This window comes from Chinchilla lanigera, unplaced genomic scaffold (assembly GCF_000276665.1).
Source record: "Chinchilla lanigera isolate Chin_1 unplaced genomic scaffold, ChiLan1.0 scaffold00141, whole genome shotgun sequence".
In the NCBI taxonomy this organism is placed as follows: Eukaryota; Metazoa; Chordata; class Mammalia; order Rodentia; family Chinchillidae; genus Chinchilla; species Chinchilla lanigera.
The window spans coordinates 1861312-1881547 of record NW_004955542.1 but is presented as its reverse complement, the minus strand read 5'-3'; the positions used below and the strand labels follow the sequence as shown (position 1 = coordinate 1881547).

The 20236-nt window shown below is 58.9% G+C and overlaps 1 protein-coding gene across 11 annotated transcripts in view; it reads right to left on the bottom strand.

Annotated features, from left to right (window-relative positions):
• Hdac4 (histone deacetylase 4) overlaps positions 1-20236 on the bottom strand; it is a 256470-nt gene that overhangs the window by 4613 nt on the left and 231621 nt on the right. For all 11 annotated transcript variants that reach the window (XM_013508107.1, XM_013508109.1, XM_013508114.1 and 8 more), the window contains 9 exons: positions 19846-19953; positions 19003-19058; positions 16251-16338; positions 14643-14762; positions 13829-13926; positions 6060-6178; positions 5013-5146; positions 1088-1172; positions 59-200 (listed from right to left, as the gene is read on the bottom strand). In XM_013508107.1, coding sequence (XP_013363561.1) covers positions 59-200; positions 1088-1172; positions 5013-5146; positions 6060-6178; positions 13829-13926; positions 14643-14762; positions 16251-16338; positions 19003-19058; positions 19846-19953 — 950 coding nt within the window. The remainder of the gene's footprint in view (positions 1-58; positions 201-1087; positions 1173-5012; positions 5147-6059; positions 6179-13828; positions 13927-14642; positions 14763-16250; positions 16339-19002; positions 19059-19845; positions 19954-20236) is intronic.

Sequence of the window (20236 nt, the reverse complement as noted above, 5' to 3'; positions counted from 1 at the left end):
CCCTGTCTGCCCTGCCCCCAGCCGGTGCCCAGCAGCCTGCAGGACGGGGGACACTCACCTCTTCTCGGTGGGCTTCACGCCCACGGACAGCGAGGCCATGGCAGTCACCGTCTCAGCCTCCTCATTCTCGCACTTCTGTGCCTCAATCAGAGAGTGCCCAGCCGTGGAGGACACGCGCTGTAGGCAGCGCCAGTACTGACCTGGAAGGGGCAGGGCCTGGTGACCACAGTGACTCCTGGGGCCCCACAGCTCCAGGGAGGCCACTGGTTGTGATGTTAGAGGAGCCTCTCTGGCAAGGGAGCTGCTGGGTTATGAACCACAGCACCGGGAACGCCTGAGGTGCCTCCTTGCCTTGGGACCACCAGGCCTGCCAGGGGGGCTTCCGAGGGGCCTGGCGTCCTTGCCCACAGGCTCTGCCTCCCTATGCTGACCAGGAGCATGCACTGCAGGCCCGGCAGGCGCTGCCCCTTAGGCCTCTGTGAGCAGGCAGGCGCCAGCTTGCTGGTGTGCAGCACTGAGGGTCTCCTACCTGAGCCCTGGCAGGTGCTGGGGTATCTGCATCAGGCCCGAGAGCTGGGGGTGTGCTGGAGGCTGGGCCCTGCGCAGGGTCAGCTTCAGGGCCCGGAAGCCAGGAGCACACCCTGGGAGTACACTGCCTATGAGGGTGGCCTCACCCTGCTGGGCCCCGCCAGGGCTGACACACTGGGCTCTGTGCGAGGATGGGATGTCGCAGGTGGCCTGAAGACAGTGTGCTAGCATGAGTCACCTGACTGCCATGTGCCCTGCCCTGGAGTCCTGGGACCCACTGCCTGCAGCAGTGTTAGAAGATGAGTTTCCCTGCAGGCCCAAGGTCTTGGAAGAGACCAGACCCCAGTGTTCAGGCTCAGAGCGCAGGGTCCTGCTTGCCAGCTGGGACCTATGAGCAACTTCACACGGAGCCCCAGGCCTGTGCTCTGTGGATGGGGATGAGGACCTTGTTGTAGTAGGCTCTGGGAAAACCCTGGGGGTGAAACGAGTCTCTACCAGCTCAGATGCCTGTGGATAGTGAGGTCTGAGAGGTGCCCATGGGCACCTGGCGGTGACTTACTGTGGATCTCCATGACCTTCTCCATGGAGCGGACAGCGTTGGCGTTGGGCCTCTGCTGTAAGACCTTTTCTGGCAGAGGCTCGAGCTGGAAAGAACAGACAAGTACATGCTGAGCATGAGGAGGATGAGATAACTGTGCGTGCCACAAGGGGAGGCTTGGGGAGGGCAGCTGGGCATGGTAAGAGAAAGCACTGCCAGGAGGCCAGTGGGGCTCCGCGATCTGTACACGTGCTCCTAACAAGAGTTGGCTTTTACGCCACAGGCGTGTTTTCCTGAGATGCAGAGAAGCATACTCATGGGTGCCTGGGGGGAGGGGAAGAACGGGATGAGCGTGGGCAGTGGCCGCGCTGTCATGATGGGGGCAGGTGACAGCGGTCAGAAGCTCTGGCCTCAGCCTCGGCTCTTAGTGGCAGTCAGCACAGCCCCTGTGGGTCTGCTGGGCCTGACCCCGCAAAGGCACAGCTGTGGCTGTGGTACCCGGGTCCATATGCCAGAGCCCAAGGGACTAGGCCCATCTGGCCTTCATGTGGGCAGTTCTGCCTCCCCCCAGGAAGCATGTGCCCGTCAAAGTCACAGTGCAGTGGGCTTGGTGGGTCTGGGTCGGGTGAACCCACCAAGGTGACCCACATGGTTCTTGGGCAGAGAACAGAGCTCTGTGAGCAACAGTTTGGCCGGGGCAGGCAAGGCAAAACAAGAGGAGCCTGGAGTCCCATCAGGATGTGCTCAAAGTCAATGAGCCGTGGGGACCCGCAGGTCATACGGGCCCACGCTGAACATGATGAGCAAGGAAATAACACAGTCCAGGATTGGAACCCAAGGTACTAGGTAAGGACCCAAGAGTTCTGGGAGATATAGAGAAATAACGGAATAAACAAATGAGGGTGAAGAGACAAATGTTCCTTAGAGGAGCTGTGACCTCTCTAGGAGGGGCCGCTTACCGCCAACCCCCCTCCGGTCTGGGACAGCCCACTTTGTAGTGCAAGGGACAGCCAGGGCCTGTACCACACCCATCGCTATGAGAAAAATTCACCAAAATTCAGGTGGGACGGCTGTGCCCCACCTGCCAGTGCTCTGCGTCGTCATCAGCGTCATGAGAAACAAGAGAAAACTGAGAACCAGCCACCAACAGAGGAGACGAAGGACACAGAGGACCATGTGTGGGGAGGACCCTATGGCGGAAGAAGGGCATTGTGGGTACTGGCGACGTATCTGGAGAGCCAGATGGTGACCCGCACTGGGTGGCAGTGAGCTGCACACCTGTTCTCAACAGCGAGGGAAGCAGACAGCGCTTGGCAGTGTCAAAGGGTGTCAAGGGCAAAGGCTCTTAACCTAGAGGTACGTGCCCAACAGAGCTGTCGCTAAGAACAACCGTGAACCAAACTGGGACGCTGACTGCAGGACACTGTCCCAGGGGGCTCTACAAGATACAGAAGGGCGGAAGGGGGCCCAGAAGATGGGTCAGAAAACGAGGAGCAAAGACAGGACAGGCCCTCATGTTTGGAAATTAAGAAAAGACACCAGCTCACAGCTCAAGGAAGAAACTGCAACAGAAACAGAAGTCAGGAATGCTTAGAACTACAAAGCCCCGAGCTCCAGGTTGGTCTAACCTGCTGTCCCACTTCAGGGGGACTTTTCACAGCTGGCCACCAGTGACAGCTGCAGAGAACTGGACCCTGGAGTTACTCAACGAGCGGCTGCTGGGAGCTGGGCTGACCTCAGAGACGCGCTCGGTGAGGGCGGAACACCCAGGAGGTGGGGCACAGGGCTGTGCTGGGGATGTGAGCAATGACGCCGCTGTCTGCCCAGCATGGAGGCCCTGCAGGCTGCTGTATCTGCATCTGGCTGCTGGGATGCGTGCAGAACTGGCCAACACGCCCTCTATCAACTCTCATCAAAGGCTGTGGGGGCAGAGGGACAGGCTCGTCCAACTCTGGTTCATTAAAGAGATTTTTAAAGAGCTCTTGATAAAACTAGTGCTTCCTGCTTTTTGATGTGTTTCAGTAAAAGAACAGTTTCCTACTAGCAGAGCAAATGCATGAAGAAGCAAGAACAGGCCCAGGTGAAAGCCAAGCTCTCTGCTGTTGCTTTAAAGTACCTAGAGGTAGGGTCGTAAAGCTGCGCACGGCTGCTTGAGTGCATCCGCTGCCTTTGAACTGCACACGTGGACGACGGCGTCATGTGGAGTGGACAGGTAAACACTCCCGACATCTTAGAAGGCAGACCGGGACCTCAGCCAGGGCATCACTGGCCAGCTCCCTAGCACGCGATGTCTGCTCTGCCATCTGCCACGATTTACAGCAGGATGCACGCTCACTGCCCACCACAAGGCAAGACCATTGGAGGGCAGAGCTGGCTGGCATTCTGCCCTGCTCAGCCCCTGCAGCACCACTGGCCAGGGCCTGGTTAAAGATGCCCAGAGGCCCACGGAGGGTGTGGTCTGCCCCGGGAGGTCTTGAGTGGGCCCACCAGTGACTGTCGCCCTTGGTCTGTGCAGCCCAGACCTGTCTTCAAGCGCCAGCCAGTCATGTACACTGCTCCACCGACACACAGGGGCTCCTGACTGTGCCCCAGATGTCTCCCATCACTTGGCAGGTCCTCCTGGGAATAGCCCAGCATGCAGCCCGGAGAGTGGAGTGCCCTCATGCTCTCCTCGCTGGGCCTCTTGCACAGTGGACACACAGAAAACCCTTCCCTTGACCTGAGGCAGCAGCCTGCTATCCCGGCCACACTGCGGTCTGTGCTCATCCTGTTGTCCCAGTGTCTGCACGCGTGGCTCACGCAGAGAAGAGGGGCCCTGCTGCTAGGAGGCAGCCTGGAAAGAGCCCTGCGTGCAAACTTCTGCATGGTTGATGCCCCGCTCTCCGGTGCCTGCGCCAGGGCTCTGTCCACCTCCCGAGACACCGCCAGGAGGGACAGCCGTGACTGGCCTGGGCTCATGAGTGGTCTGGGCCTTGAGAAGGGGTTATCTGAGTAACAGGCTTACTTCCGGCCTGCTGGATAGCACCCTGTGTGCTGCCTGCACTCAGCCCTCTTCACAGCTTGTGTCTGGACTCACCCAGGACCTCCCTGTGTCCTCAGGGCCCATGCCCACCCCCACCTACCAGCCGGCCCCCTCTCCCGCGTCCCAGGCAGGGCCTTGTCAGTGGCTTCCTTCGACTCTGGTGTGGGTACCCGCTCACAGTCCTGTGCCCTGTCCCCCTGGTGTGGCCCTCAGACCTCCTCAGGCTGAGGCATCCTGGGGGCCACGCACGCACACACCCTCTCCTCCCCCTCACTGCTCCTACGGGGCCATGCACTTCTGCTCCCTTGATGACGCATGGCCCCTGCTTGGGGCGTCTCCTCCTCTGCAGGGACATGCACTGAGCCCCACCTGGATGGCAAGGAGGGTGCCACCCTTGTCCCTGGGAGCAAAAGCTTTGTGGGGCTTGCTCCTCTCTCCTGTGACCTGGGCCTCAGAGGCTGCTGTGCAGGGCACAGGTTTGCAGAAGCCCAGCAGAGCCCAGGCCTGGGACCCTCCCCTGGGCATAGACCATGCTTCCGGGCAGAGAGGCCCTGGCCCAGCCTTGAGCCACCCAAACGCACTGAGAATTTCCCAGAGAATAGTGCCCATGGGGAACAGTGGTAGAGCGAGAAAAAGCATTTGCCATCGTATCTTGGAGGTGGCAGCCCCCTCATGACAGGCAAATGAATCACAGTGAGCATGTGCAATGAGAGCCTTCACTCTTCTGTTCAGGGCACGCTTCCTGCCGGCCTCGTCCCCACCTTCTGGCCACCACCGAAGACATCTGCCACTTAAACAGCCTGACCAAGCAGGGTGGGAAAGAGCATGCAATGCAGAGCTAAAAGCAAACGAGAAGGCCCCGTGGGTCAGGTCCTGACAGCCTGGCTTGTGTGTGCTGGTGCAGAACTTTAGGGGGCTCTGTACCTCGTTTCCCAGCAGAGCAGAAACACAGGCTTCGGAGGCATCACAGATAGCTGTTAGGTCATGGCCTCCCTCGAGGGCCAGCACGATCCGGCCGCCAGCCAGGCCCATCAGTTGCTTCGTCAGGTACCCGAAACCTGCAACAGGAAAGGGCCATGCGCATGGAGCGGCGGTGGGCAGCAGCGTGGCACAGTGCTTCCCACGAGGACCAGGGTTGGGGCACTGGCACACTCGGCAGGGGCAGCAGAGGCCTCCTATGTCACGGAAGAGCTCCATCTGGGTTCCTGTCTGTGGGAGCATGAGGTAAGTTTCTAGTGCTCTCTTTGGAGGCCACGTCAGCACCCCACCTAGGGGCCCTGCCTTCTTCAGCACCCAGAGTGCCCTGCTGTTCTAGGCACCTGACATGCTCTGTGAATACATGCGCGCGCGCGCACACACACACACGCAACAACGGTGGGCTGCCCACGTGGGGACTCCATTTCCACATCTGCGCATCTATTTCAGCTGAACGCCACAGTGCCTCTACTGTGCCTAGTGCCCACCCCGCAGATGGCCTCTGGCAGTGATGGTCACCGGGAGGCCGGTGCTGGCTGAAAGCAGGGAAAGCCCCGCAGTACCACTGGCCCTGGCCTGGGCAGCAGACCCACCCTGCTTCGCCAGGCTGCGTGTCCTGGCAGCTGTGGGTACAAGGGACTGACTGAGGTGCCCAGTTCACCCACGTGATGGGGCATGGGTGCTGGCACCAAGCTCCTGCCAGCCCTGACCAAGCAGATCAGAGTGTGGCAGCAGGCACTCTGGGCAGGAGCTGTGTAGTGCCAAGCATGGCAGGAGTGTGCGCCCTCGGCCTGGTCACTTCGCTGGCCATGAAGCCTTGTGACCTGGGTAGATGGGTGGCTCTGTCTCCCTGGGGGCCTAGGGCTAAGGGACTGGCTGCTGGCCCCATCGGCACTGGGTGTAAGGCAAGTTCCTTCTGTCACTTGACATGCAGAGCACACTGGTCACAAACTGAGCAGAGTGGGTGTGTGAAGGTGACCACTTGGGCCCACTTACATTTGGCAGAGAGGTTGTACCCGCCGAGAGGTGTGGGGTGGCCCTCCACAGCATCGAAGCCTGATGACACCAGCACCACATCTGGGGCAAACTCGTTGGCGATTGGCATAACCACGGTTCTGCCAGGGCAGGAGAAGGAGTTACCAGGTCAGCAGAGGAGGGGCAGAGGGGACCAGACGGTCACCAGACACAGGCGGTATGAGGGCACACCCACGCCTGGGCCCTGTGGCCAGCGGGCTGGAGTCTGAGGGCTCACACTTGGCTCAAGGGAGTATCCCGTATGATGGGGAGCACGTCACGGCACCCTCCAAAGCCCACGCCCACAGCCCCAGTGTGAACGCCTGTGGCACGGGGCAGGAGGCTCTCTGTGTGTCTCGGAGGTGATCTGTCACTGAGGGGAGGCGTAGACTGTGCTCCCACGGTAGAGGGGGCGCCCACCCCCAGGCCTGGTCCCCAAGTGGTCATTCCTGCAGAGGCAGGGTGCCCAGCCCCAGGCCAGCACAGTGCACTCTCCAGGCTTGTGCAGTCACCGGCGCAGTGCAGGGCACAGGGAACAGGGAGCCGCGAGGTGGGAAGTGGCAGGCTGTCCCAGCCTGGTAGGGAGGGAACCCACGTGGGCACCCATTACACCAGAGGCCCAGTAATCAGAGGGCGAAGTAAGGGCACACTTCAGAGAACGCGGACACATCCACGCCACAGAGAAGCTCCGTGGTTTACATCTAGTGGGGATGAAGAAGATACTTTACTTGAGAAGCGGGAGCACCCGAGCCTCTCGTGGAGTAACCAGGTGGCAGTGCCGTGCAGCGTGCTGCTCTGAAAGTCAGCATGGCAGCGGCTCTGTGGGCACTCAGCAGTTTCGTTACCTGACTCAATGATCAGTGCTGACTCTCAGTCTCCCCCAGGGCCAGGGGGGTAGAGTCATGACCCCTCTCCTGGGGTCGCAGTGACCCCGACAAGGAGGTAGGCTGATGCCCCCGAAGCCAGCTAAGGAGGTGGCCTGAGCCTTCACTCCCCAGGAAGCCTGGGCATGTGACCTGCAGGCAGGCATGCTGAGCTCTCGGGGGAGGTGCACACGCACCGCTGCCTGCCTGCGCTGTCGCCTCCCGGCACATGCGTTGGGTCACTACTCCCTTCCTGTGAGCGGGAGGCCTGCAAGGAAGCAGCTGGGGGCCCAGCCTGGAGGGGTCCCTCCCTCACCACCCACAGAGCTTCCCAAACCCTGAATCCTTGTTTCTCAAGCAGCTTCTGCTACTCAGTGAAATTACCCAATTCTGGCTGTAAGAAATGCAGTACTCAGAACCCATTCCTAAACCATTCTGTACTGCAACCCTATCACACAGTAACTCAGGCTCCCGGGGTGGCAGAGACAAAGCCCCAGAGAACTACACACAGGCAGCAGATTCTGCACTGTCCTCAGACCAGGGTGACCAGTCCTGCCCGAGTACCCAACCATCACCAGAACATGTGCTGCCCAGTGCCGCAAACTCAGGAGAGCCTGGCAGGGTGAGAAGGGTGTGGCCTGCTGTATGGCAGGCGTGTGACGGCCCGGCTCCAGCCTGCACTGAGAAGCCTGTGTGAGAATACCACACTCACCCTGGGCATGGGGCGGCTGACTAGGGCCCTGCAGCCATCTGCAGCTCCCCACGCTCCTGCTGAGGATGGGCCCTGCCGCAGGCTGCAGAATGAACCTGGATGGACGGAGCTCTATGCCCCGGGGCCCTGAGAACCGTCGTGAAGGTCCAAGAGCACAAGGCAAGGGACCTGGGCCAGGTCAGCAAGCTTCCCCACCTCAGGCTCCATGACGGATTTCAGTCCTGGAGCCACAAGGTGTTGGACTGAGTTACTCAAAGCTGCCATGCACTGTGACAGTTCCACTGACCAGATGGGGACACGAAGCAGAGAAGCTGGCGAAGATGCTGCTGCGGTGTGTGACCCCACCCCAGCCTCTGCTCTGCCCTGCAGGGACAACCCTGTCCTGCCCTCTACATGGCTCTGCCCTGCCCTGATTCCCCGAGCCAGGCTTGCTCTGCTGTTTCACACAGTGCAAACATTGAAACAAAGCATCTGCCTGGTGCGCCCTGAGGGGACTGGCCCTATCCTGCCTAGGTGGCTGGAGATGGGGCCCTGCTGGTGCAGTCTGGTGGAGAATGCTGGGCATCCCTGGGGAGGGTGCTTTGGCTGATGCGGCTTGTCCCCCATGGGTACAGGCCAGGCCCCTCCAAGATCTTCCTCTGCTGCCCGCCTCAGTCCAGGGAGGCTGGTTTAATGACCCTGGTGAGGTTCTTGTCAGGTACCTTTTTCTGGGCACAGTAGCACAGGGTCTGCCACGATTTGGGTTGGAACTGAAAGTCAACCCCTGCTTTCAACACAAACCAGACAGCTGTGCAGACACGGAGCCGCCCGCTCCTAGGGCACTTCAGGGCCACCTGGAGCGATGCGCAGGTGTGGGCTTTAGTCTTTGCCTTTAAGTACTGCTGGGCTACATGACTCCTCGCCCTCCAAGGCGTCCTCGTAAACTATCACCAAGTGACATTCCTAACAAGATAGTCCCCGATGACTGCGCTCCCTGAGTGGCATCACCCTGAGTCCAATCACAGTACACCCTGGGGCCAGCAGGGGGCTGGACTTGCAGTGCCCCTGGCGCACACGGCGCCTCCTGCTCTGTACCATCAGGCTGCATCCCTGACACCTGCTGGAGCTCCAGCTGTCCACGAGTGACCGTGAGTGACGCGAGGTGGGTGCTCAGGGGCATCTCGGGTTCATGGGGGCTCAGTGAGGAACGTCGCTGCTCCTCAAGGGGGACATAACTTTCATGCCTGTGACAGGGATGAAGGCACTGCCTGCTGCACTGGGGATGTGACACCTTCACACATGTCCTTGTCCGACAGGTATGCCAAGAAAGGGAGATGACTCTTTCTCTCTAGGACTGTATTGAGTCTCTGAAGACAGTAAGGCCTAGACACCTGCCTCGGGCCTTCTCTAAAGCCATCTTTCTAAGGTAGGTCCCTTCTCCAGGGTCCCGAGGCCGCTCCCAGGGTGAGAGCAGGGCGCAGGCTTGGAGCTTCCCAGGGCAGCATGTGAGTGGACCGCCTGCCTGGAGGCAGGAGAATGGGTGAATCGGGTGGACATCGGAGAGCTGACCCACAGTGTAGGCAGATGCAGCCCTGTGGGCAGGAAGGCACTGAGGACTCAAATTGCTATCCTGCCCCAGAGCTCTGGACTCCATGGCACTGCCTGGGGGTGCTCAGGCGGACAGTGCAGCCCGAGGCTGAGGCGGAGAGGCTCCCCTGCAGTGGTGGCGGTCCCATGTGGCACTGCACTGACACACACCTTTCCATGGCCTCGCCCTGGGGCCTGCCCTCGGTCAGTCAGCTCGGCTCTGGAGCCTGGCAGCTGAGTCAGGCGGCAACCAGACGGGGAGGCGAGGCCACTGCAACCTGCAGAACTATGCATCAGGCACCACCACGGGGCACCCACGCCCCAGGTGCCTGAGGGCATCATCTCAGAGACTCAAGGCTGACTTAAGAACCATCAGCTCACACTAGAAGAACGACCTCCACATACCCGCTCAGGGCCCCAAGAGAAGCCCAGAGCCAGTATGGGACTCTGAGCATGGCCAGACAGCAGAGCTGACAGGGCTATGGCCACCACGTTAGCCACCAGCACATCTTCGTGGGAGCAGGCTCTGGAGTCATGCCACCTGGCGTCTCGGCTGCTACTGTGCTCTCCATGTGCACCCACCCATGCCAAGCTGCCCAGTTGGCGCTGCACACCCATCCATGCGCCTCTTCTCAGGTGGCTCCCAAGACCTGAGTAGAAGCACGTGTGCCCACATCCCAGGACCAGCTTGATCATGGGCAGCACTGTTCCTCTCATGATTTGGAGGAAGCAGATGCCATGGGCACCAGATGGCACTGCTTTAACAATGGGGGCACTCTGATACCTGGAAAACTGCTATGCATCATCATCTGTGCTTGCACTTTGAGGGTGAAGGTGGGAGCTGGTGCCTCTCTGTGACCCACACCTAAAGTGTACCTGGCTCTGCCCATGCGGCTGCACAGTACCCCAGTGCCCAAGTCCTGGGAGCGTCCAGTGCATCCTCCTGAGACAGCTGCCCAAGCCATCACTCCTGAGCACGGCCCGCCCTGGGGTAACAGTCTCCTCAGAAGGCTGGTGGAAATGGTGTGTACTGGCCAGGACCCTGCCAGCACCCAGCCAGCAAGGATGAATGGGCTGCAGGGCAGAGCAGGACTGGAGGCCAGCCAGAACCCTCCCTGCCCACTCAGCCCCTGCACTCCATGTCCTCACTGCACACCCTGGCAACCGGTGGCCCCACGTGCCCGGCTTTCCCAGCCACCAGGAAAACCACCCTTGGCCCTGCCACCACGCAGGAGTTCAGGCGGTGCACCAGGGGCCTCACAGGCTCCCTCCAGAGCCTCACGCGGCTAGGTCTCCGGTCACCTCCATGAGGCCTGCTCTGCGGTCTCTCACCTCCTTTGCCACCCAGGCTGTGCTCCCTGACGGCCCTGTTCTCTGCTCCTTCCCCTCCGCTGGCACCCGTGCTTCCAGCTGTGTCCCCTTCCCTCCACAGGATCCCACTTCTCAGCGAGGAGGCACACGCCGGTAGTGGCCCAGGTGGCCCTCTGCTCCCCGTCTTGCGTGTTTCTGCCAGCACGTGCCCTCCAATTCCCTGGGTTCTCACTGGCTCTCACCCAGCACGTTCTGTCCTGGCCTACTGAGCTCATGCTGCCCAGTCACCAGCGCCCACTTCGGTGGACATGTGTCCTGTCTTCTGAAATCTGCTGAAGCAGCTGTATCCCCAGCCGAGTGTTCTGCACCCCAACCCAAAAAACTGCTCTCCCAGTCCCCACGCACCCTCTCCCTCCTCCACACCCGAGCTGCCACCTGGCTGGGCCCCGCCCATGTCACCTCTCAGCGCGGTGCAGTTGTCCCTGCTAAACCAGGCAGCCCCTCCCTGCTGCCCCGGGCAGGCTCTGTCCCTTCTTCCTGGACACACCCATGGGCCCACCCGGACCACATCTTCCACCCAGGCTACCGAGAGAAAGACCCTCTGCCCTCCACAGCCAGACCCTCACTAGAGCCCTGCTGCTTCCGTGAAGTCAGCGGGGCTTTGTTTTCATGCCGTTTCCCCTCATGCCCCTGGGCCAACTCGTTTGTCCAAGACTCAGCCAAGGCCCCTGAATGGCAGGGCCACTGCACCAGCCCACAGCAGGCAGCGTTGCCCCTTGCTTGTACGTCCAGGACTGGACCAAGCAGGTCAGCCAAGGCTGGCAAACACAATGCTTCTCAGCTCCCGAGTGTTTTGTTTGTACTTTAGGCTTCTCAAGTCACTGTGCGGTGCCCTCAGTTTTGTGTCTACAAGGGAGAAGAGTTGGAAGGCTTCAGGTGAGAAGGCAGTCGGACAGGGAGGCTGGCCCAATTCACAGAGTGCCCGTCCTGGGGACATGTGGCCCGGCGGAAGGCAGTGCGGGGTGGTAACTACAAGTGCCAGAGTCCAACACTGCAGTAGCAATAACAGCACAAAGATGACCGACAGAGGTCCACGGCTGCAGGTGGCAGGTTTGGCCCACCACTCAGCTGAGGGCCACCGTCCACTGTCCAGAGATGACAGCTTCTGCTGACATCTCTAATGAGCTTTCCGGTAGAATGGGCCTTGGTTTTGTCTGCATCATGGATGGGGAGCCGCAGGGTTGCGCTGGGGTCACTAACGAGGAAGGAAAGGACGGCCAAGGAAGGACATCACTGTATGCATCCAAGCGCCAGCGGCTTGGCCTGCCTTTGGCAAACTTCAAAGCCGCATCTGGCGCAGGACCAACTGGTTTGAATTAAGGCCCCTTTTCTCCTCAGTCTCTGAGCCTGAGGAGAAAGTGCTGCCGCTTCTGGATCTCATTAGAGGCAATTTTCTTATCTTTTCTTCATCTGAGGCTTTATCCCCTGAAAATGCAAGCTGGCAGGCGAGGGTCTGCCTAACAAGGTGCTGCCTTTGAGGCTTGTGTTGTCCCCAAGGGCCCCCAGAGCGGGAGGCGGAAGAAGAGAGCGGGAAGCCAGTCTCTGACCCTCCTTCCCCCATCTGATGCCCAGGGAACCATAAATTGTAAACTTGAAAGTGCTATTTTACATTAAAATCAATGAAAAAAAAAAAAAACCCAAAACAATTTTCCTTTTCAAGGAAGCTATTGAGACTTTAAAGTGCTTGCGCAGTAAGGCACCATCAGGGGCACACTTGGTAGGATATAGAGACACAGGCCGGGTGCTCCCAGGGAAGGAAGGTCCATCTCACAGGCAGGCCCCGGTGCCTGGCCACACAGTTGGGGTACAGGGCCTGGGCCTGGGCTGGGCACCTGTAGTCAGGCTTCTATCTGGGGCCAGAGAGCCTCAGGTGTGACCCAAAAGGAGAGAGGACGCCTGGTGTCCATTACCAAGGAGGTTCCACTTCTCCACTAGGGTCAGTGACAGCACCCTTCAGGCGGGAAGCCCACCTAGGCCATGCTGACAGCTTGCCGGGCTGGACATTTTACCCTCAGAGCACCAGTTCTGGGTGAGGAACGACGCCACACTTCACAGGTGCAGCTCCCCAGCAGTGATCTCAGATGTGTGTGTGTATAAGGCCCACATGAGCGAGGCAGCACAGGGTCAGAAGGACAGACCTCTGGCCAAGGGTGGAAGAAACAGCAAACTCAAACCTGGCTTGGAGGGAGGTTGGTGGGGCGTCAGTGGGGTCCACAGAGGGCCAACCCATCCTTCACTGACCAGTTCCGCATCGGGTGCAGGCCTGCTCTGTGCCTTAATCTACAAGCGACCGAGTGCTGCGGGGAGCCCACCTACCAGGCAGAGGCTCAGTGGTACACGTGACTCATCTGGGGTCTCAAGAGCATGTGGCGGAGTCTGTGTCAAACCTTTACAGAGGTGTCCCTGTGCAGTCTCACTTGCCAGAGACACGCACACCACACAGAGACACGGGTGCACACTTGTATGTGTGCACGTGTTCACGCCCATGCCCACAGATGGATGCCACGCAGGCAGTGTCCACAGCCACAGATGTGTGTGCAGCGCACGGAGACACAGGCACGGGAACACCACCCACAGGGACACAGAGATGTGTCCATACACATGTCACAGACACGCCTCCACACAACACTTCACACGCACACAGGTCAGGACGAGACTTTGGCATTAGACAGAGAGGCGGAGGGAAGACCCCCAGGAAGTCCAGTGGGCTCGAGCGCCCAGCACACTGGCAGCACCTGCCCGCTGGGACCTTCTCGCTGAGCACGTGGGCAGAAGCCACCTTTTACAAGGATGACAGTGACCCAAGGAGAACATCTGTGCCCCGAGCCAGCCCTCCTGGCTGAGGAGTTATTTCATATACAACCCACGACATCAAAGGGAGTGCTCGGTTTAGGAGCAGTCGCCCTGCAGGCAGGACCTAGTGGAGGAGGGAAACTGCAGGGAAGTGGGTTGAGCAACGGTGAGCCTGCTCCTCCACATGTGTACACACCAAGAAGAACTAACTTATGTCCAAGTTGCACGGTCTCACAGGCTGCACAGCAGTCTCTGCCGCCATTCCCCCGCTTCTAGGATCCAAGTGCATTTCTGAGCGTTATTAAGAGCACAAGAAATAGAATCAGAACAACAGGTTGGCGGACACTGTCGGGGTCCAGGTGGGGACTGAAGGTGTCCATGCAGAGAGCAGGTTGCAGAGTGGGATCTCCAGTCTCCTGGCAGAGTCAGGACCACCGGGCACTCACCTGAAGGCTGCCAAGTACTCTGTGTCTCCCATGGGGGGGTCGAGGCCACCTGTGAAGGCCATGTTGACGTTGAAGCCCACACCGGGCCCAGTGCCCACCTGCGGGCAGAAGAAGAAAGCTCAGGACAGACACTGATGGAAACCCGACTCAGGTGGTGCTCAGGCCTGTCCTGGCTCCCCATGTGTGGTCACCCACAGGCCCTGGTTTGCTGATGGCAGGGACAGTGTGTCCACAGGTTGCTTAGGTTCTTGTGGACCCTGGACCTGAGGAAACTGAGGGACGATCGATCTGTGTCCCCTGGCCATAAGAGCATGCCCTCAGTCTCTAGCAGGGACACCCCTGAGGACTGTCACTTCGTTCCATGGCTGTGCACTCATCGCGCCCTTAAGACTTTGTCTCTGGGCAGACAGAGAACGTCTGCAATTGTTGTCATCCCTATTTGCTCTCAAACAGTGAGACATGGCGTGGCCTTCAGAGGGAGGGTGGGCCCTGCTACCCTGGGGCCTCATTCAGCTCTGGCCAGAGGAGAGACAGGGACGAAGGTGGCCTGCCTGTGACAGCCTAGAGCGCTGTCTCAGCCAGAGGCACCAGCCTTCCCGCAGGAGGAGGGCCAGGCTCGGATGGCATGCCTCAGCTTACTCACCTGGAACCAGGCCCTCCTCCCGCTAAAATAGGCCCTGGTGCAGCATGAGGCTGTCTAGCCTGGAAGGACCATTTGTGTTAAGTGAGTCTGGAGCTGCTTCCACTGCAGGTGGGTTGGAGCTGTCTGTCCTCACCCTCCGCTTGGCCACCGTGAGTTCCCACACCCACTCACCTCATCAGGTGCACCACTGCCTGGAAAGAAGTTCCCATCGTCATAGCGGTGCAGGGACACATAGAGGACGCCAGGGTCGCTGTAGAAAGCCTGCTGGGTCCCGTTCCCGTGGTGCACGTCCTGAGAGAGCAGACAGGCTGAGGGCAGGCCGGGCCTCGGTGTGGTCCTCCCCGCCCAGCCACACTCTGTGTACTGGCTCCTTCTCACAGGGTTCCCCGTACCCGCCCTGAAGGAGAGGGCAGGGGCCACAGGCTGCAGGCCGCAAGGACACTGAGGCTGCGTCTGAGCCTCACCCTCACAGCACAGTTCTGATCTGGCAAAGAGGACGGGGCTGCTGTTTCAGAACCCTGCCTTTGCAGAGCCGTCTGGCTGGTGTGTCTCTGTGACGCATGTGACAGTCCCTCAGCCTTCATCAGGAGCGAGACAGAGCCGAAGTGAACAGTGTGGCCGGCTTCCAGGCCCCACACTGGAACTACCAGCCACGTTCACAATCACAGTACCCACTGACACGAGAACCAGAGGGCACCCGGAGAGCCAGCAGGGCCGCTGCTAGGCCGCAGCTGCCCTTGGCCTTGGCCACACAGGAGGGGACCCAGGCTGTAAGGGGTGCCTGTGCCACAGAGCTGTGTGCCCGCGGAGAGCTATGCAAAGTGGGCAGCTCCAAACAAGACAGGCTGCTTCGTGTCATCTGTACAGAGCACAGAAACGTGAGGGCAGCACGCACGAGCATGAGGAGAGGAGGGACCACGCCCAGGCTTGCAAGGACACTGTGGCCAGCCGCACACTGTGGGCTTTCTGTGCAAGGAGCCCGTCCACGCTGCTGTGTCATTTAGCAGGACGACACTGCCTCCGTGGCGCACGCCCAGGACGTGGTCACGAAGCCATGCCGCCATCCACGGCATCCCCGAGGAAGGGCTATGGTAGGCCGGGGCCCAGTATGGAAATCATTCCTCCTGCCTCAGCTGCCTCCCTTCAGGCTGCCCCGCCTGGGAGCCAGCTGCTCCCCGGATTGTGTTCTTTGTCTAACTGGGAAGGGCTTCTGTAATATAAATCACTGACCCACCTGATGTGCCCTTTATTTTCTGTTAAAAAATGAAATGTTGTAGATCCCCAGAAGGACGTGCCACATGTATATAAACAGTTTCAGAAAGGAGCATGAAGCAAGCACCTGTGGCTCATTTCTAGTTTAGGAGTCAGTGTGCTGCCCTGAGAATTCAGGTTCAGCAACCACGCAGCACTGCCAGAGCAGGGACGGCCCTGCTGGGCAGGTGCCAGGGCTATGAAAGTGGCATCTCCATGGGACTGTCCCAGCCATCGGGTCAGAGGTCAGGGCCTACACAGGAGGCCACAGCTGGGTGAGACCTCTGAACTCTGGCCTTCCTCGGGTCCGGGCTGAGCAACAGCCCTGGCCTCTGTCCTCCACCACAGCTTGTGTCTGGCAGATCAGGAGCCCGCACAGGCTGGTGTGGGCCCTACTTGCCAGTCTCTGGGAAAGCTAAGCCTGTGAGGCCCAGTGTCCATGGAGGCAAAAGCCCGCAGCCTGCACCCGCAGCCAGGGAAACCCACGTCAGTGCACTCACCGCCCTCCTGGGAGGCAGCACCACTCACCCAGTCCACGATGAGGATCCTGCTCACATTCAGCCGCTGCTGGAGGAGCCTCGCTGCAACTGCCACCGAGTTGAAGTAGCAAAAGCCCCTGGAGGAGGCAGAGAGGCGCGGCCATCACTGTTGACACTGCTGGCCTGTGAGTCGGGCAGAGTGCACTGGCGGGCTCTTCCCTCGCTAGCCGGGACCTGAGCTGATGCTATTGATCCATCAGCCCTGCACCACCCAGAACCCCCAGTTCTGCATGTTCACACACAGACACATGGCACACAGGCTGTAGGAACACGCACATATCAGTCAGAGGCACACAGACACACACCACGCACGTCCTGTACATACACAGGTATACACACCACACAGCTATACACCAACAGAGATACCAGATGCATGCATGCATCACACAGAGGCACAGCACACATATACTACACACATACAGTTACACACGCCACACAGCTATACAATCAGCATAGACTCCAGACACACACACACACACACACACATACAACATATGCCGTAAGTACACGCACGTCAGTCAGAGGCACACAGATACATACCGTGCATATACCATACACAGAGGTACACCACAACACAGCTATACACCAGCAGACAGCAGATGCAGGCATGCATCACAGAGGCACACAGACACAGCACACACATATGTACACACACCACACAGCTATGCACTCACCATACACACACACACGGCAGATACATGCATATACCACAGAGGCACACAGTACACATATGTACACATGCCATATGTATACACACCGACACACACCACACATATACCACACACACACACACAGGTACACATGCCACATAGCTATGCACTCACCACACACATACACATAGCAGACACATGCACACATCACACAGACATATACCACACACATATATACACACGTCACACAGCTACACACTCACCACAGACACACACATATCACACAGAGGCACAGGTGCACACAGGTATGCACACGTGGGCATTTGTAGAGAAACATGTGTGTGCACAGAAACATGCACAGACACACGTACATGTCACATGTGTATAGGTACCACATGAATACATGCATGCACTCTTGACACACAGACCCAGACACACGCAAGATACACTACAGATCACACATACACACAGATCCAGATACATGTACACACATGCACACACAGATATACACATATGCACAGAGACAGATCACACAGTACAGATACCCAGACATTCAACATATACAGACACGTCACACAGACACTAGCAATACACATAACTACACAAATACACGACACACACATGCATACAGAGATGCAGATCACACACCACATGCATCACACACACACACACACAAACACACACAGGCTGCGAGATGGGAAGGTCTGCCTCACTGGTGTGTGGCACAGCTGCCCTCATGGGCCCACACAGAACTTCCCAGAACCCTACCGACATCTCGTGGGATGTCACCCACCACACAGAGCAGTTGCCTATTTTAGCTGCTTACACTTGCCCTTCCACATTCTGGGACACAGACTTCTCACCCCAGCGAGCAGCTGTGCCTTAGAGAATCTTACTCGGAGGACCAGGCAGACAGGCTAAAAAAGTGACTCAGGTACAAGCAACAATCTCCTTATTTTCACTTTTCCTGTCTAGATTCCCCAGCAGGATGGAGAAGTGCCGGCTGCCTCTGTTCAGACCAGCTGTGCTCTGAAAGCCCGTGCGCCTCTCATGATTGGCCAACACGGCAACAGAACCTCACACAGGCGCCTGGAGTTCCATTCAGACTCAGGACTCAGAAGATCTAACCAAGGACTTGGGGTCATGTGAGAAAGAGAACCTCAGAGGGAAGAACATGCAGAAACCCTGCGGCCTCAGGAGCATGAGCGCCCTGCAGCCAGGGGTAAGCAGCAGGTTCCCAGGCAAAGGTCCACAGGTTCCCAGCCCCAGTTCACTCCTGGAGTCGCAGTCTCTCCTCTGCGCATGAAGGACAGTCCTGTCTGAAACAGGTGTGGCCTGCACTCCCTGATGAGCCCACCCAAAGCCCATCTTACTCCCACTGCTTCCGGGCCATGCTGTGCTTCCTGGCTTTGCTGACACAGTGCCTCCTTGCTTTGCACCCTGAAACCTGCCATGCACCCCTGCAGGGTCAGACACCCAGTTGCCTCGGTGCTAGACACACATCCTTCCTCACGCTGATGCTGTTAGTGGTTCTGGAGGCTCTGAGGCCAGCAGCTCTCTGGGGTACTCAGGGGCTCCTGTGGCTCAGTCCGCGCGGATCTTGTCCCGGCAGGTCTGCAGCTACCTTTCCTTCTGCTTACTGAGCCACACTCAGACCTCAGACGTGTGGGTGGCAAGTGCCCAGGACACCCAAAACAAGAGCCCAGAGGCTGCCCATGGATGTGCCTTTGTGCCCAGCGGGCAACAGCTCAGCTGCAAGGCCATGTGATGTGACTCGGGGCCTGGCCCTGGTTGCTCTAAGCCATGGGGTGCCACATTAGCTTGCTCTGTGAGAGCGGACTCCTCCCTCAAGTTTGGCAATAAACTCAACTGCCAGAGGCTGCGCTGGACCCACTTTGAGGCCCCCCCTCATTTCTCATCTGTCACTTCCCCATCTCTTTATCAAGCTCTGGGGGCTGACACATCTCAGTGCCTGTACCCCTCACTGGGCTGCTCTGGCGCGAGGATAAGAGAGACACAGGACAGACTCAACACTGCAGGCAGAGTGCACCGGCCTTCAGGCTGGCCTGCCTGCCCTCTGCATCCACTCACATGGGTGTGCTCTCCTCCGCATGGTGTCCTGGGGGCCGGACCACAGCAAATCCATTCTGCGGGTGACAGGAAAGACGGAGCTTAAGCCATGAGAAGGTTGTTACAAGTACCCTCAGCTGACCCAGGACCTAGGGGAGGACACGGTCTCATACTTCTTGGCCTCACTGCCAGGGGTGGTGTGCCAGAGTGGCTGTGGGCCTTTGGAGTTCTTTGTCCTGCTCTTAAAGGGGCCAGCTGGTTTCCAGGGCCACCTGGGATGCTAGGAGCTACGGTAAGAGGTGAGTCTGTCCAGGTTTCATCTTCAGGGGGCTGTTGGTAGGGCCTGCAGCCAGCCATGGAGGCCTGTACAGCATGGATGGGCTGGGGTGCTCTTGGTGCCCACAGTGCATGACCAGCTGCCACCTGGTGGGGACCCAGGTGCAGGTGAGAGGGAAGAGGCCATGTCTGGGCAGGTAGCCCAGCTGGACCTTAGGGACATCTGTCCTACTGCAGGGTGGCCCTGGGGTGTGGGTACCACACACAGCACGCAGCTGTAGTCCCACTCCAGAAATGCTCAGTAAGATGGCTGCATGTCCCCGCCGGTCACACCTTCAAGTGCCATCTGCAAACTGCTCTGACTGTGGCTTAAAGCAGCTCCGACAGGTACTCTCCATCTCAACAGCAGCAAAAAGCCATGTGGTCAGCTCCTAAAAGGTCTCCAAGGACAGCAGGCCACTGATGGCTGGGCTGCGGGTGGTGAGCTGGCCCAGGATGGGAGCTCCCAGAGGCCCCTGTGAGCCTGAAGAGCAGTGGCTGCCCCTCCCCACTAAGGTGTCCAGCCCAGTACTGTGAACCCCGACTGACCTTCAGCTCCCCTGTAGCCACCTTGAAGACCAGCTCCACCACGCACCCGACGGCCAGACGAGCGGCGCCTGATGAGTGCACCTCGTTCCAGATGGTGTCACTGTCCACCTACGGGAACATGTGCCCTAGTCAGGTCTATCCTGAGGGTCCCGAGGTCTGTGCTGGGCCCTGAGGCCTCGTCTACCCTCTGCCAGGGCAGACCCTGCCATGCTGGGCTCAGCTCTTTTGCAGAAGTGAATGCTCCAGAAGTAACATGCGTGTCCACCCCTTCTGAGGGGCCCTCCCTTCTCTTAGCTGCTTCTACAGGCTCCAGAATGTTGTAAGCATGTGTAAGCATGTTAAAGTTACTATGCCCTGGAGTCCAGAGTTACTTTAACAACTAATAAAATGA